The 27,739-nt window shown below is 52.5% G+C and overlaps 1 protein-coding gene across 2 annotated transcripts in view; it reads right to left on the bottom strand.

The window, feature by feature from the left end:
- Nucleotides 1-541: 541 nt before the first annotated feature.
- Nucleotides 542-27,739, bottom strand: part of LOC147120816 (uncharacterized) — a 98,462-nt gene continuing 71,264 nt past the window's right edge. Inside the window, exons 1-3 of one of the 2 annotated variants that reach the window (XM_085978944.1) lie at nucleotides 13,456-13,588; nucleotides 2,484-2,978; nucleotides 542-1,610 (exon numbers count right to left, since the gene is read on the bottom strand). In XM_085978944.1, coding sequence (XP_085835070.1) covers nucleotides 1,105-1,610; nucleotides 2,484-2,976 — 999 coding nt within the window. In that variant the 5' untranslated portion in view covers nucleotides 2,977-2,978; nucleotides 13,456-13,588 and the 3' untranslated portion in view covers nucleotides 542-1,104. Of the gene's footprint in view, nucleotides 1,611-2,483; nucleotides 2,979-13,455; nucleotides 13,589-27,739 lie in introns of those variants that run through there. The other variant, XM_085978954.1, reaches the window with a different exon arrangement.

Below are 27,739 nucleotides of genomic sequence, written 5' to 3'. Positions count from 1 at the left end.
CTTCTGCATGGACGTAGGTCTTGGGGGTTATATTCTGTACATCTGTTATCTCTGGGATCAGTTACAAAACACACACTCCCAAACAGTTGGTAACACTGCAGATTCATAACCCACTGGAGTATATGGTCTTGCCCGACACTAAAGACAGGAGTGAGGGAGCACCACACTATCAGAGGGGTCCCTTGCATATGAAACATTAATCCAAGGACCAGTCTGCTCTCAGGTGGATGCTAAGGATCTCATGGCATGATATGATGATGAGAGAGAGAGAGAGAGAGAGAGAGAGAGAGAGTTCTCCATTTATCTTTCAGCCAATGTATTAATTTCCCAATCATCTCATTGCTATTTGTGGGATCCAGTGTATGTGAAGTGGCTTTGTACTCTGACTGAGACTTGGTATCTAGAAGACAAATTATGGCTACCTCCAACAATTTCTCATTACACAAATAAGAACAGCGCCTCTCCAGAACCCCTCTCTGCACCCTAGTTAAACAGCCACAAATAGTCTAGCATTTTAATGGAATGAAGCAAAACTGGCAGGAATAGCATATTTCATTTATTGAAATGTTAATTACCAAGAGATAAAAAGGTCAGTGACCAGGGGACATCACATTCAGACTTCTCCCCATACAGAAAAGCACAAGAACACAGAGCATGGGCTGGACAGTGAGGGGCTGAGACAGAACTGGCTGGAGACAGGGAGCTGGTCCCCAGCCTGTGGGGTCAGACTGCCCCTTGGACTCGGACTTAAAAAACAGTGATTGTGACTAGTTACAGACCAAACACACCCAGGGAATGTTGGTCAGTGAGTGGAGATTCAGGGAAAGAAGGTTTGTGGTTTCAGCAATTCCACTTCATTCTATTGGGATATCCAGCGAGGGAGGATCATTAATGGACAAATGTGATTATAAAACAAACCCATTGATATTCTCACCAGTGGGGGCATAAACTAACTTAACACAGGCAGTGACTGTAGAAACACTCCCTTTAACCCCCAGGGTTCTACCAGCCCCATTGACTAGTACAAAGCAAGTTAAAGGCAGCACTGTAGACCATTGGCTCCCCATTCAATGGAGCCCCACCCTGTTCTGAACAACTCTCCCCTTACTTCATGTAGTCAGTGCTGTCCTGGGCCAGCAGATCTGTTATTTTGGGGAGCAGTGTTTTCAGATCCCCGACTACCCTGTGCACCTGGATGTGGTTGAAGAGTGGCTCATTGTCTGGTACCTGTTGGACCTGGACAACAGCCTCCTCCAGGAAAGGTAGAAGTGGGCTCATGCTGTACATGTGCTGACCCTGAGCCTTCAGAGCACCCACCTTACCCTGGAAAGAGGAGAGATACTGGCAGCAGATCCTCATCCTGCCCTGTACTTCTGCTAACCCGGCCCGGCTCCCCCTCAAGGTCAGCTCAGCAGCCTTGCTCTCCTCCAAGTTCTCGTTGACCCCGTCGATCTCATTGTAGAGCTCGGGGACCTGGCTGTTTATCTGGCCCAGCTGCTCCTCATCCTTGGTGATGTTGGACTTCAGGAGCGCGCGGTCATCAGAGGCCACATCCACCTCGGACTTCCTGTACTGCCGTTCCTTCTCGAAGGCCACGGCCATGGGGATACCTGGGAGGAAGATTAAGCACAGACTTCAGTCTAAGCCAATCCAATCCCACACCACCTCACACCCCCCCCCCCCCCCAAAAAAGGGAAATACACACCCGGGACAGAGATTCGGGCCCCAAGTTACCCCAGACTAGAGGCCAACTCAGACTTTGATGTTGACCCCCACCCCACTTGGAGTCAGTGACAGTATAACTGCAGCTTCAGTCAGTCATGGTTGATCTGCAGTTTTCTGGACATCTTGTTGACTTGACGTGTGGCCAGTTGCAGGACAGGGGATGGAGACAATTCCCCCTCCTTCAGTTGGGGGGGGGGGGGGGGGGGGGGGGGGGGGGGGGGGGTGGTGGGGAAAACAAATTAGAGCTGCAGGTCTCATTCCAAGAGTTCATGGTTTACAACAAAGATGACTGAAGGTAATCAGCAGAGCAAGAGCAGAGTTTACAGCTGGGAGGAGGAAGGTCTGGACCAGACATTGGCCGCAGTGTGACCGCAGAGCGACAAGAGTCTCCTCTACCAACGCTGAGCATTTAAGGTTCCAGAGTCCATGTCAGCGCAATGTGAATAAACCACTGCAAAAAAGACAGCAGGGACTGTACCAACCAACTGAAACTGTCGGTATCTACCCAGCCTGCCAGGAGTCCCTGGGATTCAGACTGGCTCCTGTTGGCTCGGGGTGAAGTTCACCAGGAAATATGGGGGCTGGGGGAGGAAAGAGGAAATGGAGTTGATAGAGTTGGGCCCCCCCCCACCAATTGGTTTTCCTGTTTGAGAGGTCTTGGGTTTTGAGACATCACCTGTCCTGGGACTGGAGTATGGCAGAGTGGCCTGGAGGACAGCAAGGTCTCCATTTCTCCTACTGCAAGCTGTAGAACTCACCAACACACGGTAGCAGGAAGCTCAGGCCAATCCCAACATCTCTCCCAGTTTGCTTCTCTCCGGCCTTGGCTCTCGCTGCTCGGAGTGTGTCTTCTGCTTGCCTCAAAGAAGTCTTGGCCGCTTGGAGTCTCCCATTGATCAGCTCTTTCTCGCTCTCTAGTGAGCGGAGTTTACTTTGCATAGACTGCAGGGTCGTGGCCAGTTCCTTCCTGTTCCTGGTTACTTGGCCATGGTCAGCGGTCAGCTTCTCACAGGTCCCATCGATCAAATCCACCAGGTCTCCAGTGGCCTTAGCAGACTCCTGGGACTCTTTGTTGGCAGTCTCCAGCTCATCCTTGAATTTGGTGAAGTCAGTGTCCTCCTTCTCTTGGACACCAACATTGGTAGCAATCCTGACTATTGCCAGCAGCGAGGAGATACTCTTCACAAAGTGGGGCAGAGCTGCCTCTTTCAAAGAGTTTTCATACTTCTCATATCCCACCTCCTGGGCCATCTCTGTAGGGTGAAAGTTTTAAAGTTAGTAAAGCCAGAGTAGTGGATACACAGGCCCTTGGGTTGGCAAGGGCCTCATGGGACAATAGAGACTGGAAAGGTTAACGACCTGAAATGTTAACTCTTTCTAGAGATACTGCCTGAGCTGCTGGAATCAGAATAGTACAAGAGGCCATTCGGCCCATCGAGTCTGTACTGGCTGCTTCGAAGAGCAATCCAGTTCGTCCCGTCTCCTCTTCCCTCCTCCCCCCACATATCCCTCCAATTTATTCCCCCTCAAGTATTTCTCAAATTCCTTTTTGAAGGCTACTATTGAATCAATCAGCCACCCTATCAGGCAGCACATTCCAAATCTAAACTACATGGAAATTCTCAGCTCACTGGTTCTTTTGCCAATCATAAGTCTACATCCTCATTATTAACCTGTTGGAGGAAATTTTAAAATGGCACTGTAGTGCCTGCTGAAATACTGGACATTTTGCAGACACTGGCATAACAGACAGCTGACTTGATCGGCTTACACCAAATGTGTGTGATGTCACTTGTACAGAACAGTAATATAATTAAGTTGTTTGCTAACAGTATAATATCAACTTGTTTTTGACAGAATGTGATTAAGGGTTGCTAAGGTATCGGATTGGCCAAAGTTAAAGGATGCTAAAGTACCAGATTGGCCAAGGAATTAATGTAATATGGTATCTTTCCTGTTTTTAAATTGTATAAAAGGAGTGCGGCTGCTATTGTAAAGCTGGCGATTGCACCAAGGGGGTGTATAGCACTTCTCCCAGAGTGCTCTGTAAATAAAAGTGCACTCGCACATTCCAGCAAAGTCCGCAGTAGTCGGAGTTTATAGCTCTAAGTCGAAGTTGGGTATATGTCGACCCTGTATATCACTGGGTCTGTTCAGGCTCCAATTTGACGGTAACAAACCCTTCAGCCATTGGAAACCGCTCGTTAACATTTGCAATCCTCCAGCCCTTTGGCACCACCCTTGTATTGAAGGAAGACTAAGATTATGGCCAGCACCGCCACAATGCCCACCCTTACTTCAGCAACCTAGGATGCATCCCTCATGTTGGCAGTCACCAGCTCATCCCTAAATTTGGTGCCATCAGTGTCCTCCATCTCAGCGACCACCATTGGCAGCGATCCAGACCATGGCCAGGAGAGGAGGCTCTTCACAAAGTGGGGGACTTATCTGCTGTAATAGCTGCCAGCCTGTCTAGTACCTTTGCCATCTATTGTCATCTCAGTATCCCAGCAACCTCCTTGTATCATGCTTTGGCAAAGTCCTCCTCCTTAGTAAACACCAATGCAAAGTATTAATATTCATTGTCTTGAATATAAATTAAGGGAATCAAGGGATATGGGGATAGTGCGGGAAAGTGGAGAGGAGGTAGATCAGCCATGATCTTATTGGCAGAGCCAGCTCGAAGGGCCAAATCCTGCTCCTATTTCTTTAGTACCTCAGCCATGCCTTCAGCCTCCACCAATAGATCTCCATTTTGGTCCCTAACCAGCCCAACACTCATCTGGCAACATTAATATGCCAAGAGCAGACCTTTCAGTTCCTGTTTGGTGCCAGTCTATTCTCGTACTCTTTGCCCCTCCTTTCCTTCTGCACGTCTCTGCACTTTATTTTTAGTCTGATTCGCCCTTGTAATCCCCAACAGCCAGCGGTTATACACCCCTTTTATCTGCTTCAACTGACTCAACTCCTTCCTCATCCAGGGAGCTCTGGCTTTAATAAAACAATGCTGGAAATACTCAGCAAGTTAGGCAGCATCTGTGGAGAGAAAGTTAACTTCAGGTCATGACCTTTTGTCAGAACTGGCCAGTTCTGACAAAGGGCCAGCTACTAGAAACATTAACTGTTTCTCTCTCTCTCCCTCGGCTGCCTGACTGGCTGAGTATTTGCAGCATTTTCTGTTTTTATTTCAGATTTCCAGCATCTGCAGTATTTTGCTTTGTATGAGAGCTCTGGCTTTAGTTGCTCTACCTGCCCCCTGGTGGGAATCTACCCCAACCATCTCTTTCAGGGGCACCTATTGCTCTACCACATTGTTGCCGGTCAGTCTTTGACTCCAATTTACTTGGGCCAGATCCCTCCTCAATTTGTTGAAATTAGCACCCCCCCCCCCTCCAGTTAAGTATTTTATTCTAGATTGCTCCTCGTCTTTCCCCAGAAGGAATCTAAACCCTACCACACTAGGCTGAGCGTTTCCAGCATTCTCTCCGAGCCCTTGATAAAGTAATTGGATATTTTAATTCACATCACTATCTGGCCCGATAGGGTTCAGGTGCAAGACTCCTTCCTCCTTAACCAGCGCCTTGTTGATAGTGCTCCAGCAATCCCGGGGTCAGGATTTACAGGAGATGATTTGGATCCTGTTCTTGCGTTAACGGGAAACCAGCCAATTTCAGTCCTTCACTTGTAGTTTAACTCTCCGAAATCAGGTTTCCCTCAGGTGTTGGGAGTCCCCGGCTGAAGATGATGCCGGTCTAGAGAATGGTCACCTTCCAGCCACAAACCCGCAACCTCCGCCACCCAGGAGGTCTAGGGCTGGACCACCTCCCCAGGCACACACCGTCCCGACCAGGACAGCCAGGAGGTCTAGGGCTGGACCACCTCCCCAGGCACACACCGTCCCGACCAGGACAGCCAGGAGATCTAGGGCTGGACCACCTCCAGGCACACACCGTCCCGACCAGGACAGCCAGGAGATCTAGGGCTGGACCACCTCCCCAGGCACACACCGTCCCGACCAGGACAGCCAGGAGATCTAGGGCTGGACCACCTCCAGGCACACACCGTCCCGACCAGGACAGCCAGGAGATCTAGGGCTGGACCACCTCCCCAGGCACACACCGTCCCGACCAGGACAGCCAGGAGATCTAGGGCTGGACCACCTCCCCAGGCACACACCGTCCCGACCAGGACAGCCAGGAGATCTAGGGCTGGACCACCTCCAGGCACACACCGTCCCGACCAGGACAGTCAGGAGGAAAGCCCACCGCCAGCTTGTCCAGGACACCCAGCCCCAGGATGGAGGGGGGGGGGGGGGGAAGGCTGGCTGGGCTCCCCGGGCCATTGCCCTCCCCGGGTTAGTTTGGGGGGCTTCTGACGGTCAGCCCATGGCAAACACGGGATCCCCGCGGTTAAAGGTGCTGGGATCACAGCTCGGAGCCGGATGGGACATCGCAGGTACAAACTAGAAGGTAGTTTGAGAGAAGGCAGGAACGGCCCGAGGGTGGGGGGCTGACCAGGGGCTGTCAGATGGGGCGTCAGTCAGACCTGCCCGGAGGGGCAGGGCAGCCACCGGCTTGGGGTGTGGGTGTTCACTGCGAGACATCAAGTTTCCGGCTCAGTCAGTGTGACAGCAAAGTTTGACAATCCCGGCGACACTGTACTCGTCACTCGATAAGCTGCTAAACCAGTTTGGAGCCGAGGTATTCGTCACATCACCATCCCAGCCCCAGTACATAGAAACATAGAAGATAGGAGCAAGAGTAGGCCATTCGGCCCCTCGAGCCTGCTCCACCATTCGTTGAGATCATGGCTGATCATCCAAATTCAGTACCCTGTCCCTGCCTTCTCCCCATATCCCTTTAGCCTTAAGAAATATATTTAACTCCTTGAATATATTTAATGAATTGGCCTCAACTGCCTTCTGTGGTAGAGAATTCCACAGGCTCACCACTCTCTGGGTGAAGAAATTCCTCCTCATCTGTCCTAAATGGCCTACCCCTTATCCTTAGACTGTGACCCCTGGTTCTGGACTCCGACCATCAGGAACATCCTTCCTGCATCTAGTCTGTCTAGTCCTGTTAGAATTTTATAAGTTTCAATGAGATCTCCTCATTCTTCTAAACTCCAGCGAGTACAAGCCCAATCGACCCAATCTCTCCTCATACGTCATTCCTGCCATCCCAGGTATCAGCATGGTGAATCTTCACTGCACTCCCTCCATGGCAAGAACATCCTTCCTCAGATAAGGTGACCAAAACTGCACACAGTACTCAAGGTGTGGTCTCACCAAGGCCCTGCACAACTGCAGCAAGACATCCTTGTTCCTGTACTCGAACCCTCTCGCTACAAAGGCCAACATACCATTTGCCGCCTTAACCGCCTGCTGCACCTGCATGCTTACCTTCAGCAACTGGTGCACAAGGACACCCAGGTCTTGTATTCGATATTCAGGAAAGATAGGCAAAAAAGGGAGGAGGGGGTAGCATTACTGGTTAAAGAAGGGATTAACACAATTGTAATGAAGGATATTAGCTCTGATGTGTAATCTGTATGGGTAGAATTGAGAAATACTAAGGGGAAAAAGACATTAGTGGGCATGGTATATAGACCTCCAAACAGTAAGGCGGAGGTTGGGGGATGGCATTAAAAGGGAAATTAAAGTGTGCAATAAGGGCACAGCAGTCATCATGGGTGACTTTAATCTACATATAGATTGGGCTAACCAAATTAGTAACAATACTGTGGAGGAGGAATTCCTGGAGTGTTTACAGGATGGTTTCCTGGACGAATATGTCAAGGAACCAACCAGAGATCAGGCCATCTTAGACTGGGTATTATGTAATGAGAAAGGATTAATTAGCAATCTTGTTGTACGAGGCCCCTTGGGTTGGAGCGATAATATGATCGAATTCTTCATTAAGATGGAGAATGAAGTAGTTAACTCAGAAACTAGGGTCTGCAATTTGAATAAAGGAAACTATGATGGTCTGAGGAGCGAGTTGGGTAGGATTGATTGGGGAATGTCACTCAAAGGGTTGATGGTGGATAGGCAATGGCAAACATTCAAAGACCAAATGGATGAACTACAGAAGTTGTTCATCAGTTTGGCATAAAAATAAAACAAAAGAAGGTGACTCAACTGTGGCTAACAAGGGAAATTAGGGATAGCATAAGATCCAAGGAGAGGACAGACAAATTGGCCAGAAAAAGCAATAACCCTGAGGATTGGGAGCAGTTTAGGTTTCAAAGGAGGACAAAGGGATTAATTAAGAAAGGGAAAATAGAATATATGAGTGTAAGCTTGCAGGGAACATAAAAACTGAAAGCTTTTATAGATAATGTAAAGAGAAAAAGATTGGTGAAGTCAGAATTGGGGGAATTTATAAATGGGGAGCAAAGAAATGGCAGACCAACTAAATACATATTTTGGTTCTGTTTTCACAAAGGAGGACACAAATAACCTCCCAGAAATACCACAGAACACAGTGTCTGATGAAAGGGTGGAACTGAAAGAAATCAGTATTTGTAGGGAAATGGTGTTAGGAAAATTGATGGGACTGAAGGTCGATAAATCCCCAGGGCCAGATAATCTACATCCCAGGGTACTTAAGGAAGTGGCCCTAGAAATAGTAGATGCATTGCTGGTCATCTTCCAGGACTCGATAGACTCTGGAACAGTACCCATGGATTGGAGGGTAGCTAATGTTACCCCACTATTCAAAAAGGTGGTAGAGAGAAAGCGGGGAATTATAGACCGGTAAGCCTGACATCGGTAGTGGGGAAAATGCTAGAGTCCATTATAAAAGATGTAATGGAGAGCACTTGGACAGCAGTGACAGAATCAGACAAGGTCAACATGGATTTACAAAAGGTAAATCATGCTTGACTAATCTACTGGAATTTTGAGGATGTAACTGGTAAAATAGATAAGGGAGAACCAGTGGATGTGGTGTATTTGGACTTTCAGAAGGCTTTCGATAAGGTCCCGCATAAGAGGTTAGCGTACAAAATTAAGGCACATGGGATTGGGGCAAGGTATTGACTTGGATAGAGAACTGGTTGGCGGACAGAAAGCAAAGAGTTGGAATAAACGGGTCATTTTCCGAGTGGCAGGCAGTGAATAGTGGGGTACCACAAGGATCAGTCCTAGGACCCCAGCTGTTCACAATATATATTAATGATCTGGACGAGGGAATTGGATGTAATATCTCCAAATTTGCAGACGACAAAGCTGGGTGGGAGGGTATGCTGTGAGGAGGATGTCATGGAACTCCAGTACGATCTGGACAGAAACATGGCAAATGCACTATGTGGATAAATGTGAGGTTATCCACTTTAGTGGCAAAAACAGGAAGGCAGATTATTATTTGAATGGCAATAGATTGGGAGAAGGGGGAAGTGCAAAGAGACCTGGGTGTTCTTGTGCACCAGTCGCTGAACGTAAGCATGCAGGTGCAGCAGGCAGTTAAGAAGGCAAATGGTATGTTGGCCTTCGTAGCAAGAGGGTTCGAGTACAGGAACAAGGATGTCTTGCTGCAGTTGTACAGGGCCTTGGTGAGACTGCACCTCGAGTATTGTGTGCAGTTTTGGTCACCTTACCCGAGGAAGGACGTTCTTGCCATGGAGGGAGTGCAGCGAAGATTCACCAGGTTGATACCTGGGATGGCAGGAATGATGTACGAGGAGAGATTGTGTCGATTGGGCTTATACTCACTGGAGTTTAGAAGATTGAGAGGTGATCTCATCGAAACCTATAAAATTCTGTCAGGCCTGGACAGACTCGATGCAGAAAGGAAGTTTCTGATGGTCGGAGTCCAGAACCAGGGGTCACAGTCTAAGGATAAGGGGTAGGCCATTTAGGACTGAAATGAGGAGGAATTTCTTCACCCAGAGAGTGGTGAACCTGTGGAATTCTCTGCCACAGGGCAGTGGAGGCCAATTCATTAAACATATTCAAGGGTTGGATATATTTCTTGAGGCTAAAGGGATCAAGGGATATGGGGAGAAGGCAGGGACAGGGTACTGAATTTGGATGATCAGCCATGATCTCATTGAATGGCGAAGCAGGCTCGAGGGGCCGAATGGCCTACTCCTGCTCCTATCTTCTATGTTTCTATGTTGCACTTCCCCTTCTCCCAATCTATTGCATTCAGATAATCTGCCTTCCTGTTTTTGCCACCAAAGTAGATAACCTCACATTTATCCACATTATAACTGCATCTGCCATATCACCCAACCTGTCTAAATCATCCTGGAGTTTCTCGGCATCCTCCGCAGAGCACACACACCCACCCAGCTTTGTGTCATCTGCAAACTTGCAGATATTACATCTAGTTCCCTCATCTAGATCATTAATATATATTGTGAATAGCTGGGGTCCTAGAACTGATCCCTGTGATACCCCACTAGTCACTGCCAGCCAGTTCTCTATCCAAGTCAGTACCTTGCCCCCAATCCCATGTGCTTTAACTTTACACGCTAACCAGGTGGACAGTTCGTAGCACCAGTACACCCTGGGATAACTCCACCTGAACCAGGTGGACAGTTCCCAGACCCAGTACACCCTGGGTGATCCCCTGAACGAGATGGACTGTTCCCAGCCCCAGTACACCCTGGGGTGAGCCCCATGAACCAGGTGGACAGTTAGTTCTATCAGCCACACTTCTGCCCTCACCCCCGCCTGGAACCACGATAGGGTTCCCCTTGTCCTCACTTTTCACCCCACCAGCCCCCACATTCAACAGATCATCCTCTGCCATTTCCGCCACCTCCAAAGTGATCCCACCACCAAACGCATCTTCCCCTCCCCGCATTCCGTAGGGACCGCTCCCTCCGAGACACCCTAGTCCACTCCTCTATCACCCCCAGCACCCCATCCCCTGGCACCTTCCCAGGCAAGCGCAGGAGATGTAACACCTGCCCTTATACCGCCCCCTCCCCTTCCCACTGTCCAGGGCCCCAAACACCCCTTCCAGGTGAAACAGCGATTTACTTGTACTTCTTGCAATCTAGTATACTGTATTCGCTGCTCACGATGTGGTCTCCTCTACATTGGGGAGGCCAAACGCAGATTGGGTGACCGCTTTGCAGAACACCTCCATTCAGTCCGTAAGGGGGACCCCGAGCTTCCGGTCGCCTGTCATTTTAATTCAAACGCTCCATTCCCACTCAGACCTCACCGTCCTTGGCCTCTTGCATTGTTCCACGGAAGCTCAATGTAAACTCGAGGAACAGCACCTCATCTTCCGATAAGGCACTTTGCAGCCTTCTGGACTCAATATCGAGTTCAACAATTTCAGATCATAACCTCGGCCGATTACATTTTTACTTTTTTTTTTTTTTAAATCCACACTTCTGTTTTGGTTCCCCCCCACCCCGCTTTTCCTATTTTTCTCTCCCACATGGCAGCTGTCTCCCATTCTGCCAGCGCATTTCACACCTAATCTAGAGCTGTCTTTTGTCTCCACCAGTCCTATCACCATCTTGTCTCGTTTTGAATACCTCTTAATATCTCTTCACTTCTCTTGTTCTCTCCCAGCCTGGCCTCAATCTATTTCATTCCTTGTGCTTCTTTAGTCTTGATAAAGGGTTTTGACCCAAAACATTGACTAATTTCTCTCCATGGATGTTGCCTGGCCTGCTGAGTTTTTCCAGCATTTTCTGTTGCTAGTTCCTAGTACATACTGGGCAATCCCCTTGGACCAGGTGGACAGTCCCCAGTCCCCCCCTGGGCAATCCCCCTGGACCAGATGGACAGTCCCCAGTCCCCCCCTGGGTGATCCCCTGGACCAGGTGGACAGTCCCCAGTCCCCCCTGGGCAATCCACTCCCCAGACCAGGTGGACAGTCCCCTGGACCAGGTGGACAGTTCCCAGTCTCCCCTGGGTGACCCCCCTGGACCAGGTGGTCAGTCCCCAGCACCCACTGGGTGACCCCCCTGGACCAGGTGGATAGTTCCCAGTCCCCCTGGACTAGGTGGACGGTCCCCAGTCCCACTTGGACCAGGGGGGCAGTTCCCAGTCCCCTTGGGCGATCCCCTGGACCAGGTGGACAGTCTCCAATCCCCCCTGGGCGATCCCCCTGGACCAGGTGGACAGTCCCCATTCCCCCCTGGGCCAGGTGGACAGTCCCCAATCCCCCCTGGGCGATCCCCCTGTGCAGCGAGCGGGTCTCAGACGATGACATCCACACTGTGGATCACAAGGCTCCAAAAGGCGCTCGACCGAGAAAAATGTACTAAAAAGGGGTCAAATTTCGGACCAACTCCATGAAACCCCCTTCGCTGAGACTGGGGAGTGTCGATGGCCATTTCCCCCATCTCACCCACTAATTCTACCCAGGCTGGGAGCTTTCCGTGGGATTTTCCTGGCTCAAAGTATTTGTAAATCACTACCAGCCGCCCCAAAGTGACAATGTCCAGAGAGATTGAGGTCACCAGGCGAGGGGCAGTTGCTGAATTCACGCCCAAAGCACCGAGCTGGGCAATGGAGCGGGGAACAAGAGCCTTCGTGCCGGGAATGTTAATGAGTCCGCTTCAATGCAGGCACCGAGCATCCCCCCCCCCGGACCAAGCCGAGATTAACAGGAGTCCTCGCCTATTGGAGACACCGAGTGTCGGAGCCGCCCTTACTGTAATATTCCAACACATCGCCTCGAATACAAGGCACATCTGGCCACACCCCAACTCCACACTGATAACACGTAAGGTTAGATCCTCAGCACCTCCCCAAACCCCCGGGGCAACAACCACAGGAACTGGAGCCCAGGTCAGAGGGGAGACCGAGGATGGACATCAATTATAACACGCATTGGTGACCAGCTCCAGAAAGAAAACAGAACCAGGACCCCCGTTGCAGACACCCCCCCCCCCCGCCAGTGCAGACACCGACCCCCCTCTCCCCCAGTGCAGACAGACTCCCCCAATGCAGACACACCAACCCCCCTCTCCCCCCCTAGTGCACAGACTCCCCAGTGCAGACACACCGACCCCCCCCTCTCCCCCCCTAGTGCACAGACTCCCCAATGCAGACACACCGACCCCCCTCTCCCCCCCTAGTGCACAGACTCCCCAGTGCAGACACACCGACCCCCCCCTCTCCCCCCCTAGTGCACAGACTCCCCAATGCAGACACACCGACCCCCCCTCTCCCCCCCTCCTAGTGCACAGACTCCCCAGTGCAGACACACCGACCCCCCCCCTCTCCCCCAATGCAGACAGACTACCCCCAATGCAGACACACTGACCTCCTCTCCCCCTAGTGCAGACAGACTACCCCCCAAAGCAGACACACCGACCCAAGTGCAGACAGACCACCAACAATACACTTGCCGCATATTGGGGACGGGACAGACTGCGCCCTGGCACCTCTGCCTAGCGCCGGTTCCCCAGGAACGGACTAGATTAAAACAGACACTCGCGACCTTGGGGAGATGCAACCGGTATTTTAAATACATATAATTAAATGAACCCTGGATAATATTAAGAGCAGTGCCCGAGTCCCAGGGGATGATGGAAAGGGGGAACAGTCCCTGGAGAATCCCCAGCGAGATCCCAAGACCAGAGACTGACCCAGAGAGCGGCTGTGCCCGAGACACGGTCACATCCCCCTGGACCGACCCCCGCACCCGACTGGAAATAACATCAAACACAAGTTCGGCGAAGAGTTAAAGGAAACGAAATGGACAAACTCTCTGCCTCCACAGTCACATTCCATCATTCTCTGTAACTCACTCCTGCTCGCTGCCAATCACAGTCTGTCCCCCTCAGAGGCACCAGGGCTCGCCGCCAGCCAAGTCTGACAGTTCTTGCCCAGGAGAGCTAGGCTGGTTATCACCTCACCAGTTACTCACTGACTGACGAGACCAGGGATGAGGAGCGGATCTTTTATACCAGACAGGTGATCAGAGCCGGATCTACTTTCTATTAAACCAATTGCTGGATGTTCAATGGGGAATGATCCCGGTCCAGGGACCCAGCAGAGAATCGCCCGATTAAAGGGCTGATCCGGCACCCGGAGAGACTCACACCCAGACCCTGACCCTGACCCTGACCATGACCAGACCCAGACACTGACCCAGACCAGACCCTGACCCAGACACAGACCCCGACCCTGACCCAGACACAGACCCCGACCCTGACCCTACCCAGACACAGACCCTGACCCAGACACAGACCCCGACCCTGACCCTGACCAGACCCAGACACAGGCCCAAACCCTGACCCAGACACTGACCCAGACCCTGACCAGACCCAGACACTGACCCAGACCAGACCCTGACCCAGACACAGACCCCGACCCTGACCAAACCCAGACCCAGACCCAGACCAGACCCAGACCCAGAGCAGACCCTGACCCAGACCCTGACCAAACCCAGACCCTGACACACACCCAGACCCAGACCCTGACCCTGACCCTGACCAGACCCAGACCCTGACCCAGACCCTGACCAGACCCAGACCCGACCCAGACCCTGACCAGACCCAGACACTGACCCAGACCAGACCCTGACCCAGACACAGACCCCGACCCTGACCAAACCCAGACCCAGACCCAGACCAGACCCAGAGCAGACCCTGACCCAGACCCTGACCAAACCCAGACCCTGACACAGACCCTGACCCTGACCAGACCCTGACCCAGACACAGACCCAGACCCAGACCAGACCCAGACCCAGACCCAGAGCAGACCCTGACCCAGACCCTGACTAGAACCAGACCCAGACCCTGACCCTGACCCAGACACAGACCCTGACCCAGACACAGACCCTGACCCAGACCAGACCCTGACCCAGACACAGACCCTGACCCTGACCAAACCCAGACCCAGACCCTGACCCAGACCAGACCCAGACCCAGACCAGACCCTGACCCAGACCCTGACTAGACCCTGACTAGACCCAGACCAGACCCTGACCCAGACACAGACCCTGACCCTGACCAAACCCAGACCCTGACCCAGACCAGACCCTGACCAGACCCAGACCCACACCCAGACCCTGACCAAACCCAGACCCAGACACAGACCCTGGCCAGACCCAGACCCAGACCCTGACCAAACCCAGACCCAGACCCTGACCAGACCCAGACCCCACCCTGACCAGACCCAGACACAGACCCAGACCCTGACACAGACCCTGACCCTGACCAGACCCTGACCAGACCCAGACACAGACCCTGACCCAGACCCCACCCTGACCAGACCCTGACCAGACCCAGACCCAGACCCTGACCAGACCCAGACACAGACCCTGACCAGACCCAGACCCCACCCTGACACATACCCCACACAGACACAAACCCCACACAGACCCCACCCTGACCAGACCCAGACACATACCCCACCCTGACCAGACCCAGAACCAGACCCCAACCTGACCAGACCCAGACACAAACCCCACGCTGACCAGACCCAGACCCCACCCTGACCAGACCCAGACCACACCCTGACCAGACCCAGACACATACCCTGACCAGACCCAGACACAGACCCAGACACTGACCCAGACCAGACCCTGACCCAGACACAGACCCCGACCCTGACCAAACCCAGACCCAGACCCAGACCAGACCCAGACCCAGAGCAGACCCTGACCCAGACCCTGACCAAACCCAGACCCTGACACAGACCCTGACCCTGACCAGACCCTGACCAGACCCTGACCCAGACACAGACCCTGACCCAGACCAGACCCAGACCCAGAGCAGACCCTGACCCAGACCCTGACTAGAACCAGACCCAGACCCTGACCCTGACCCAGACACAGACCCTGACCCAGACACAGACCCTGACCCAGACCAGACCCAGACCCAGACCAGACCCAGACCCAGACCCAGACACTGACCCAGACCAGACCCTGACCCAGACACAGACCCCGACCCTGACCAAACCCAGACCCTGACCCAGACCAGACCCAGACCCAGAGCAGACCCTGACCCAGACCCTGACCCTGACCAGACCCTGACCAGACCCTGACCCAGACACAGACCCTGACCCAGACCCAGACCAGACCCAGACCCAGAGCAGACCCTGACCAAGACACTGACTAGAATCAGACCCAGACCCTGACCCAGACACAGACCCTGACCCAGACCAGACCCTGACCCAGACACAGACCCTGATCCTGACCAAACCCAGACCCAGACCCTGACCCAGACCCAGACCAGACCCAGACCCAGAGCAGACCCTGACCCAACCCAGACCCTGACACAGACCCTGACCCTGACCAGACCCTGACCAGACCCTGACCCAGACACAGACCCTGACCCAGACCCAGACCAGACCCAGACCCAGAGCAGACCCTGACCCAGACACTGACTAGAATCAGACCCAGACCCTGACCCTGACCCAGACACAGACCCTGACCCAGACCAGACCCTGACCCAGACACAGACCCTGATCCTGACCAAACCCAGACCCAGACCCTGACCCAGACCCAGACCAGACCCAGACCCAGACCAGACCCAGACCCAGACCCAGACACTGACCCAGACCAGACCCTGACCCAGACACAGACCCCGACCCTGACCAAACCCAGACCCTGACCCAGACCAGAAACAGACCCAGAGCAGACCCTGACCCAACCCAGACCCTGACACAGACCCTGACCCTGACCAGACCCTGACCAGACCCTGACCCAGACACAGACCCTGACCCAGACCCAGACCAGACCCAGACCCAGAGCAGACCCTGACCCAGACACTGACTAGAATCAGACCCAGACCCTGACCCAGACACAGACCCTGACCCAGACACAGACCCTGACCCAGACCAGACCCTGACCCAGACACAGACCCTGACCCTGACCAAACCCAGACCCAGACCCAGACCCAGACCAGACCCTGACCCAGACCCTGACTAGACCCTGACTAGACCCAGACCAGACCCTGACCCAGACACAGACCCTGACCCTGACCAAACCCAGACCCTGACCCTGACCAGACCCAGACCCACACCCTGACCCAGACCAGACCCAGACCCTGACCAAACCCAGACCCAGACCCAGACACAGACACAGACCCTGACCAGACCCAGACCCAGACCCTGACCAAACCCAGACCCAGACCCTGACCAGACCCAGACCCAGACCCCACCCTGACCAGACCCAGACACAGACCCAGACCCTGACACAGACCCTGACCCTGACCAGACCCTGACCAGACCCAGACACAGACCCTGACCCAGACCCCACCCTGACCAGACCCAGACCCAGACCCTGACCAGACCCAGACCCAGACACAGACACAGACCCTGACCAGACCCAGACCCCACCCTGGCACATACCCCACACAGACACAAACCCCACACAGACCCCACCCTGACCAGACCCAGACACAAACCCAGACACACACCCCACCCTGACCAGACCCAGAACCAGACCCCAACCTGACCAGACCCAGACACAAACCCCACGCTGACCAGACCCAGACCCCACCCTGACCAGACCCAGACCCCACCCTGACCAGACCCAGACACATACCCCACCCTGACCAGACCCAGACACAAACCCCACACAGACACAGACCAAACACAGACCCAGACACACATCGAACCCAGACACAGACCCACATCCCACCCAGACCCAGATGCAGACACACACCCAAACACACACCCCACCTTGGCCAGACCCACACCCACACCCAGACATACATCCCACCCAGACCCAGTCCCACATCCCACCCAGACCCAGGCGCAGACACAGACCAGATCCAGACCCAGACACATGCCCAGACATAAATCCCACACAGATTCAGACACACACCCAGACCCAGACACACACCCAGACACACACCTTGCCCAGACCCAGACAAACCCAGACCCAGACACACACCTCACCCAGACCCAGACACACCCAGACCCAAACACAGACCCAGACACGCACCCAGACACAAACCCAGACACACACCTCACCCAGACACAGACCCAGACACACACCTCACCCAGACCCAGACACACGTCCACCCAAACCCAGACACACACCCAGACCCAGACACACACCTCACCCAGCCACACACCCAGACACAAACTCACACACACACCTCACCCAGACCAAGACCCAGATCCAGACACACACCCACCCAGACCCAGACACACATCCCCTTCACTGGGATCCCAGTCTCCTCCTCTTCGCCAGTCTCTGCTCCGGTGTTCCCGTGCTCCCTGCCCTCCCTCTGGGCCAGAGCCCAGTCTATCAGCAGCTCTCTATCCACCAGTCCTCGCTCCTCCCCTGGCCCTGCAATCTTTCTCTTGCTGCTTTTTAACTGACCCTATCTCTCTCTGTCTCTCCAGTCTCCTGTTCTCGCTTTAATCCGTTAATCTGCTGCAGGCTGTCCTGGGTCTCCCATACCTTTCTCCCTCTCTCTCTTGAATCTGCCCATTTCCCTCGCTCCAATCCCCCAGATTTTCCCCATACTCCATTCCCTCAGGCTCTCACGCTCTCATCTCTTCCCAGTCTCTCTCTTACCTTCTCTTCATTCCCAGTCTCTCACCTTCTCCATTCCCAATTTCTCTCTCTCGTTCTCTCCATTCCCAGTTTTTCTCTCTCCTTTCCAAGTCACTCATCATCTCCTTTTCCAGTCTTTTACCTTCTCTCCTTTCCCACTCTCTCTCTCAATTTCCTCACGCTGTCTTGATTTCTGTCGATCATTTTCTTCTTTCTTTCCGCTTCTCCTTGAGACGCTCCCTCTCTCTCCCCCTCCCCCTCTCCCCCTCCCCCTCCCCCTCCCTCTCTCTCCCCCTCCCCCCCTCCCCCTCCCTCTCTCTCCCCCTCCCCCCCCTCCCCCTCCCTCTCTCTCCCCCTCCCCCTCCTCCCTCTCTCTCTCTCCCCCTTCCCCTCTCTCTCTCTCCCTCTCTCTCCCCCTCCCTATCTCCCCCTCTCCCCCTTCCCTTCTCCCCTCCTCCCTCTCTCTCTCTCTCACTCTCTCTTTCTCTCCCCCTCTCTCTCTCTCTCTCTGCCTCTCCCTCTCTCTGTCTCTCCACCTCTCTCTCTGTTTCTCTGTCTCTCTCTCTCTCGCTCTCTGCCTCTCCCTCTCTCTCTCTCTCTGTCTCCCTCTCTCTCTCAATTCAATTCAATTCAATTCAAATCGCTTTATTGGCATGACAAGTTACATCTTATGTTGCCAAAGCATCGAAAAACATTCATGTTTGTTCACAAAAATACAGATCTATCCATACAGTGTATAAACAGATATATCCCTGAGTGTATAAATATACTTTTATATAATTTATATATACTCTTTATACTCTTTATATAATTTATATATACGAGGGAAATTAGAGAAGCGTGCAATAAGAGCACAGCTGTCATCATAGGTGACTTTAACTTACATATAGATTGGACTAGCCTAATCAGTAAAAATAATGAGGAGGAGGAATTCCTTGAGTGTTTAAGGGATGGTTATCTGGATCAATATGTCGAGGAACCAACTCGGGAACAGGCTATATTGGACTGGGTACTGTGCAATGAGAAGGGACTAATCAGTAATCTTGTTGTACGGGGACCCTTGGGTCAGAGCGATCATAACATGATCGATTTCTCACTCGAAATGGAGAGCGAAGAAATTGACTCAGAGACTAAGGTCCTGAATTTAAACAAGGGGAATTATGATGCCATGAGACGGGAACTGAGTAGGTCTGATTGGACAACGTTCCTGAGAGGACTGGAGGTAGATAAACAATGGCAAACATTTAAAGATAGAATGACAAAATTGCAAAAATTGTTTATACCAATCTGGCATAAAAGGAAATCTAAAAAGGTGACTCAACCGTGGATAACAGGGGAAATTAGAGACAGCATAAAATCCAAAGATAGGGCGTATAAAATAGCCAAAAAAAGCGCCAGAGCGGAAGATTGGGAACAGTTTAAGATAGAGCAAAGGAGGGCAAAGGGCATGATCAAGAGGGGCAAAATAGCTTACGAAAACAAGCTGGCGGAAAATATAAAAACTAACTCCAAAAGCTTTTATAAATATATCAAAAGGAAAAGACTGGTGAAAACCAAAGTTGGTCCATTGCAGTCAGATACGGGGGAATATATAATGGGAAATAAGGAAATGGCAGATCAACTAAATGCATACTTTGGGTCAGTCTTTACGAAGGAAGACACAAAAAACCTCCCTGGGATATCGGGAAAAATAGGGACATTGGCAAAGGAGGAACTGACGCAAATCAATATCTCTAAGAATATGGTGTTAAGGAAGCTAAAGGGATTGAAGGTGGACAAATCCCCAGGGCCTGATAACATGCATCCTAGGGTACTGAAGGAGGTGGCCCTAGAGATAGCGGATGCACTAAGGATGATTTTTCAGAATTCATTAGACTCGGGAACAGTGCCGATGGATTGGAGGGTAGCTAACGTTACCCCACTATTCAAAAAGGGGGGTAGGGAAAAAGCAGGTAATTACAGACCTGTAAGCCTTACATCAGTTGTGGGCAAAATGCTGGAGTCCATCATTAAGGATGAAATAGCGGAGCACTTAGCAAATGGGGACAGGATAGGACAGAGTCAACATGGATTTACAAAGGGTAAATCGTGCTTGACTAATCTATTGGAATTTTTTGAGGGAGTAACTGGTAGAATAGATGGGGGAGAGCCAGTAGATGTGGTGTACCTGGACTTCCAAAAGGCCTTCGATAAGGTCCCACATAAAAGATTAGCATGGAAAATTGAGGCTCATGGGATAAAGGGGAAAGTTTTGGCGTGGATAGGGAACTGGCTGTCAGATAGAAAACAGAGAGTTGGAATAAACGGCTCATTTTCTGAATGGCAGGCAGTAACAAGTGGGGTACCACAGGGATCTGTCCTGGGCCCCCAGCTGTTCACAATTTACATTAATGACCTGGATCAGGGAGTCGGATGCAGCATTTCCAAATTTGCAGACGACACTAAACTAGGAGGTGGGGTGGGCTCAGAGGAAGAGACCAGGAAGCTCCAGAGCGATTTGGACAGACTGGGCGATTGGGCGGATAAATGGCAGATGCACTATAATGTGGACAAGTGCGAAGTTATCCACCTTGGGTGCAGGAACGGGAGGGCAAATTATTATTTAAATGGCAATAGATTGGGAGAGGGGGAAGTACAGAGAGACCTGGGTGTTCTTGTACACCAGTCACTGAAGGCGAGCATGCAGGTGCAACAGGCGGTCAAGAAGGCAAACGGTATGCTGGCCTTCATAGCAAAAGGGTTAGAATACAGGAACAGGGATACCTTGCTGCAGCTGTACAGGGCACTGGTGAGACCACACCTCGAGTACTGTGTACAGTTTTGGTCGCCTCATCTGAGGAAGGATGTTCTTGCCATGGAGGGGGTGCAGCGGCGATTCACCAGGCTGATACCAGGAATGGCGGGAATGACCTATGAGGAGAGACTATGTAGTTTAGGGATGTACACACTGGAGTTTAGAAGATTGAGAGGGGACCTCATAGAAGTGTATAAAATTCTGACAGGTCTAGACAGACTGGATGCAGAAGGAATGTTTCCCTTGGCGGGTGAAAACAGAACTAGAGGACATAATTTAAGGATAAGGGCTAAACCATTTAGGGCAGAGATGAGGGGGAATTTCTTCACTCAGAGAGTGGTGAACCTGTGGAACTCATTGCCACAGAGGGCAGTGTACGCCAGCTCATTAAATATATTTAAGAGGGAATTAGATATATTTCTACGGGCAAAAGGGGTTAAGGGTTACGGAGAGAAGGCGGGGACGGGATACTGAATTAAAGGATCAGCCATGATCTCATTAAATGGCGGAGCAGGCACGAAGGGCCGAATGGCCTACTCCTGCTCCTATCTTCTATGTATCTATGTATCTATGTATCTTTTCTTATATTTAGTGGTTGTCCCTCTGTTTATGGCAAGCTGTAACATAGTGTGCCGCTAGTGTTACACAATTTCTCTCTTCCCCTAGTAGGTATGGAGTTTTTGGTCATCATTCAAATTTCTGAATTCCGGGCATATTTTTGTGAATTTTTGGTAGAAATTCTCCCTTATGCCCTGATATTTTCTACAAGCTGTGAGGAAGTGCATCTCTGTCTCCACCACTCCCTGACTGCAGTGAGAGCATATCCTGTCCTCTCTTGGTAGCCGGGTTTGCCTGTGTCTACCTTTTTCGATCGCCAGGTTATGTTCACTAAGTCTGTACATTGTCAAAGTTTTTCTCAGTTTGCTATCCTTTACCATGGTCAGGTAATCAGCCATGTTGTATTGTCTGTTTAGGGCCAAGTAGCAATTGAGTTTGCTTTGGGTTTTTGTTGTTTCTACCCAATATGACAGATATTTTTCCTTTTGCTTAGCGACGATTGTGTTGGGTCGAATTCTTTGTGTTACGCTGTCACTGTCCTGGGGCTGGTTATTGTTAGTAGTGTTAGTAGTTACTTCACTGAGTCCCAGGACTAGTTGACTGAGGGTATTCTTCTTTATGGTCCTCTCTTGGCATTTCAGGGCTTCGTAATGATAGCATTGGGGGTTGCTCATTTCTAAGTGTTTCCAAAATTTGGTGGCTCTTTTTTGGATAGTGACTATTAATGGATATTGGCCTAGTTCTGCCCTGCATGCATTGTTTACGGTTTTCCTTTGAGTCCGGAGGATACTTTTACAGAATTCTGCATGTAGGATCTCAATTGGGTGTTTGTCCCATTTTGCAAATTCTTGTTGTGTTAGCGGTCCCCACACCTCACTGCCATAGAGTGCAATTGGTTCAATTACTGATTTGAAAATTTTGAGCCAAATGCTAATTGGGATTTCTATTTGGATTGATTTTTTAATGGCATAGAAAGCCCTTCTTGCTTTCTCTTTCAGTTCATTCACAGCCAGTTTGAAATTTCCCGTAGAACTGATTTTTAAGCCCAAGTATGTGTAGTTAGTGGTTTGTTCAATTTTGGTTGTTCCTAGTGTGAAATTTATTTTGGGTCCCTGATGTCTGGATCTTTGCTGGAACACAAGGACTTTGGTTTTTTGGGGATTTATTGTCAGGGCCCAAGTCTGGCAGTACGACTCCAGCAGATCCAGGTTCTGCTGTAGACCCTCCTTAGTTGGTGACAGCAGAACCAGGTCATCTGCATAGAGGAGGAATTTAACCTTGGATTCACATAGGGTGAGGCCGGGTGCTGTAGATTGTTCAAGTAGTTTTGCCAATTCATTTATGTAAATATTAAAGAGTGTCAGTGAGATTGGCGAGCCCTGCGTCACCCCCCGCCCCTGTGGGAAGTATTTTGTTTGTTTGTCTCCAATTTTAACTGCACATTTGTTGTTTGTATACATTGATTTAATTACATCATATGTTTTTCCCCCTACCCCGCTTTCGATAAGTTTCAGGAATAAACCGTCATGCCAGATGGAATCGAAAGCCTTCTGGAAATCTATAAAGCATGCGTAGATTTTGCTTTTGTTTTGATGAATGTGTTTGTCAATTAGGGTCTGTAGGGTGAAGATATGATCTGATGTTCTATAGTTTGGCAGGAATCCAATTTGGCTTTTACTCAAGACATTGTGCTCCTCAAGGAAGTTTATAAGTCTTTTGTTTATGATACTACAGAATACCTTCCCCAGGTTACTGTTTACACAGATGCCTCGATAGTTATTTGGGTTGACTTTGTCCCCACTCTTGTATATGGGCGTTATGAGTCCTTTGTTCCAGATATCAGGGAAGTAACCGACACTCAGAACCAAGTTGAAGAGTTTTAGGATAGCCAGTTTCATTTTATCGTCTGTGTGTTTAATCATCTCGCTTAGTATGCCGTCTGCCCCGCAAGCTTTTCCTGGTCGCAGGTCCTTGAGTTTTTCAAAAAGTTCTTTTTCTGTTATTATGGAGTCTAGCGGGTTTTGGTTATCTTTTATGGCCATTTCGAGCTTTTCCAGTTTTTTGCATATTTGGTGTTGCTCTGGCCTTAGTGTGTTTTTCTGGTATAATTTTTCAAAGTGGTTTTCCCATGTGTCTCCATTTTGAATGGCCAATTCGTCGTGTTGTTTTTTGTGTACTGTATTCCAGTTGTCCCAGAAGCAATTGGAATCAATGGATTCCTCAATGGAGCTGAGTGTATTCTTAATATATTGCTCTTTTTTGGTTCTGAGTGTGTTTCTGTATTGTGTTAGTGTCTGACAATAAGTAAGGCGTAATTCCTCGTTTTCTGGATGTCTGTGTTTTTGGTTTGATATTTTTCTAAGTTTTTTCCTCATGTTATGGCAATCATGGTCAAACCATTTTTCATAGTTTTTTGTTTTGGGTTTGTTCTTGCGAGCTTTCAAGTTTGACCTTGTTTACGCCTTCTTTATTGTGAGTGTATATGTTATCCAGAAAGGTGTCCAAGAGAGCTTGAGTTGATTCATTGCTAATTGCTTTCTGGTATATTTCCGTGTCGTTTTTGGCCCATCTGTACGATTTTTTGGTGTCTCTCTGTCTCTCCCTCTCTCTCTCTCTCCTTCTCTCTGTCTCTTTCTGTCTCTCTCTCTCTGTCTCTTTCTCTTTCTCCCTCTCTCTCTTTCTCTCCCTCTCTCTGTCTCTCCACCTCTCTCTCTGTCTCTCTGTCTCTCTCTCTCGCGCTCTCTGTCTCTCCCTCTCTCGCTCCCTCACTCTCTGCCTCTCCCTCTCTCTCTCTCTCTGTCTGTTTCTGTCTCTCTCTCCCTGTCTCTTTCTCTTTCTCCCTCTCTCTCTCTGTGCCGGGTTCAGTTATTGGTCCTGCTGGTCCCAATTACAGACCAGAAGGTCTCTCAGTGAGAGGGCGTGGGGGGAATGGGGAATGGGGAATGGGGGCAGAGCTCTCTCAGTGAGAGGGCGTGGGGGGAATGGGGAATGGGGAATGGGGGGAGAGCTCTCTCAGTGAGAGGGAGCGGGGGGAATGGGGAATGGGGAATGGGGGGAGAGCTCTCTCAGTGAGAGGGCGTGGGGGGAATGGGGAATGGGGAATGGGGGGAGAGCTCTCTCAGTGAGAGGGCGCATGGGGAGTGGGGAATGGGGAGCAAGGGGAGAGCGCTCTCAGTGAGAGGGCGCGGGGGAAATGGGGAATGGGAGTGGGGGGAGAGCTCTCTCAGTGAGAGGGCGCGGGGGGAATGGGGAATGGGGTGTGAGGGGAGAGCTCTCTCAGTGAGAGGGCGCAGGGGAATGGGGAATGGGGAATGAGGGGAGAGCTCTCTCAGTGAGAGGGCGCGGGGGGAATGGGGAATGGGGAGTGAGGGGAGAGCTCTCTCAGTGAGAGGGCGCGGGGAGAATGGGGAATGGGGAGTGGGGGAGAGCTTTCTCAGTGAGAGGGCGCAGGGGAATGGGGAATGGGGAATGGGGGGAGAGCTCTCTCAGTGAGAGGGCATGGGGGGAATGGGGAATGGGGAGTGAGGGGAGAGCTCTCTCAGTGAGAGGGCTCGGGTGGAATGGGGAATGGGGAATGGAGGAGAGCTCTCTCAGTGAGAGGGCTCGGGGGGAATGGGGAATGGGGAATGGAGGAGAGCTCTCTCAGTGAGAGGGCGCGGGGGGAATGGGGAATGGGGAATGGGGGTAGAGCTCTCTCAGTGAGAGGGCGCGGGGGAATGGGGAATGGGGAATGGGGGGAGAGCTCTCTCAGTGAGAGGGAGCGGGGGGAATGGGGAATGGGGAGTGAGGGGTGAGCTCTCTCAGTGAGAGGGCGCGGGGGGAATGGGGAATGGGGAATGGGGGGAGAGCTCTCTCAGTGAGAGGGCGCGGGGGGAATGGGGAATGGGGAGTGAGGGGAGAGCTCCCTCAGTGAGAGGGCGCGGGGGGAATGGGGAATGGGGAGTGGGGGGAGAGCTCTCTCAGTGAGAGGGTGCAGTGGGAATGGGGAATGGGGAGTGAGGGGAGAGCGCTCTCAGTGAGAGTGCGCGGGGGGAATGGGGAATGGGGAATGGGGGAGAGCTCTCTCAGTGAGAGTGCGCGGGGGGGAATGGGGAATGGGGAATGGGGGAGAGCTCTCTCAGTGAGAGGGCGCGGGGGGAATGGGGAGTGGGGGGAGAGCTCTCTCAGTGAGAGTGCGCGGGGGGAATGGGGAATGGGGAATGGGGGAGAGCTCTCTCAGTGAGAGGGCGCGGGGGGAATGGGGAATGGGGAATGGGGGAGAGCTCTCTCAGTGAGAGGGCGCGGGGGGAATGGGGAGTGGGGGGAGAGCTCTCACAGTGAGAGGGCGCGGGCGGAATGGGGAATGGGGAGTGGGGGGGAGAGCTCTCTCAGTGAGAGGGTGCGGGGGGAATGGGGAATGGGGGGAGAGCTCTCTCAGTGAGAGGGCGCGGGGGGAATGGGGAATGGGGGAGAGCTCTCTCAGTGAGAGGGCGCGGGGGGAATGGGGAATGGGGGGAGAGCTCTCTCAGTGAGAGGGTGCGGGGGGAATGGGGAATGGGAATGGGGGAGAGCTCTCTCAGTGAGAGGGCGCGGGGGTAATGGGGAATGGGGGAGAGCTCTCTCAGTGAGAGGGCCCGGGGGGAATGGGGAATGGGAGTGGGGGGTGAGCTCTCTTAGTGAGAGGGCGCAGGGGAATGGGGAATGGGGAATGGGGGAGAACTCTCTCAGTGAGAGGGCACGGGGGGAATGGGGAATGGGGAATGGGGGGAGAGCTCTCTCAGTGAGAGGGCTCGGGGGGAATGGGGAATGGGGAGTGAGGGGAGAGCTCTCCCAGTGAGAGGGCGCGGGGGGAATGGGGAATGGGGAATGCGGGGAGAGCTCTCTCAGTGAGAGGGCGCGGGGGGAATGGGGAATGGGGAGTGAGGGGAGAGCTCTCTCAGTGAGAGGGCTTGGGGGAAATGGGGAATGGGGAGTGGGTGGAGAGCTCTCTCAGTGAGAGGGCGCAGGGGGAATGGGGAATGGGGAATGGGGAATGGGGGGAGAGCTCTCCCAGTGAGAGGGCGCGGGGGGAATGGGGAATGGGGGGAGAGCTCTCTCAGTGAGAGGGCGCGGGAGGAATGGGGAATGGGGGGAGAGCTCTCTCAGTGAGAGGGCGCGGGGGGAATGAGGAATGGGGAATGGGGAATGGGGGGAGAGCTCTCCCAGTGAGAGGGCACGGGGGGAATGAGGAATGGGGAATGGGGGGAGAGCTCTCCCAGTGAGAGGGCATGGGGGGAATGGGGAATGGGGAATGGGGGGAGAGCTCTCTCAGTGAGAGGGCGCGAGGGGAATGGGGAATGGGGAATGGGGAATGGGGGGAGAGCTCTCTCAGTGAGAGGGCGCGAGGGGAATGGGAAATGGGGATTGAGGGGAGAGCTCTCTCAGTGAGAGGGCGCGGGGGGAATGGGGAATGGGGAGTGAGGGGAGAGCTCTCTCAGTGAGAGGGAGCGGGTGGAATGGGGAATGGGGAATGGGGAATGGGGGGAGAGCTCTCTCAGTGAGAGGGCGCGAGGGGAATGGGGAATGGGGAGTGGGGGGAGAGCTCTCTCAGTGAGAGGGCGCGGGGGAATGGGGAATGGGGGGAGAGCTCTCTCAGTGAGAGGGCGCATGGGGAATGGGGAATGGGGGGAGAGCTCTCTCAGTGAGAGGGTGTGGGGGGAATGGGGAATGGGGGGAGAGCTCTCTCAGTGAGTGGGTGCGGGGGGAATGGGGAATGGGGAATGGGGGGAGAGCTCTCTCAGTGAGAGGGCTCGGGGGGAATGGGGAATGGGGAGTGAGGGGAGAGCTCTCTCAGTGAGAGGGCGTGGGGGGAATGGGGAATGGGGAGTGAGGGGAGAGCTCTCCCAGTGAGAGGGCGCGGGGGGAATGGGGAATGGGGAATGCGGGGAGAGCTCTCTCAGTGAGAGGGCGCGGGGGGAATGGGGAATGGGGAGTGAGGGGAGAGCTCTCTCAGTGAGAGGGCGCGGGGGGAATGGGGAATGGGGGGAGAGCTCTCTCAGTGAGAGGGCGCGGGGGGAATGGGGAATGGGGAATGGGGAATGGGGGGAGAGCTCTCTCAGTGAGAGGGCGCGAGGGGAATGGGAATTGGGGAATGGGGGGAGAGCTCTCTCAGTGAGATGGCGCGAGGGGAATGGGGACTGGGGGGAGAGCTCTCTCAGTGAGAGGGCGCGAGGGAATGGGAATTGGGGAATGGGGGGAGAGCTC

This window comes from Somniosus microcephalus, chromosome 3 (genome assembly GCF_052327205.1).
Source record: "Somniosus microcephalus isolate GS21.2 chromosome 3, FLI_Smic_1.0, whole genome shotgun sequence".
Taxonomy (NCBI): Eukaryota; Metazoa; Chordata; class Chondrichthyes; order Squaliformes; family Somniosidae; genus Somniosus; species Somniosus microcephalus.
This window is presented reverse-complemented; position numbering and strand designations above follow the sequence as displayed.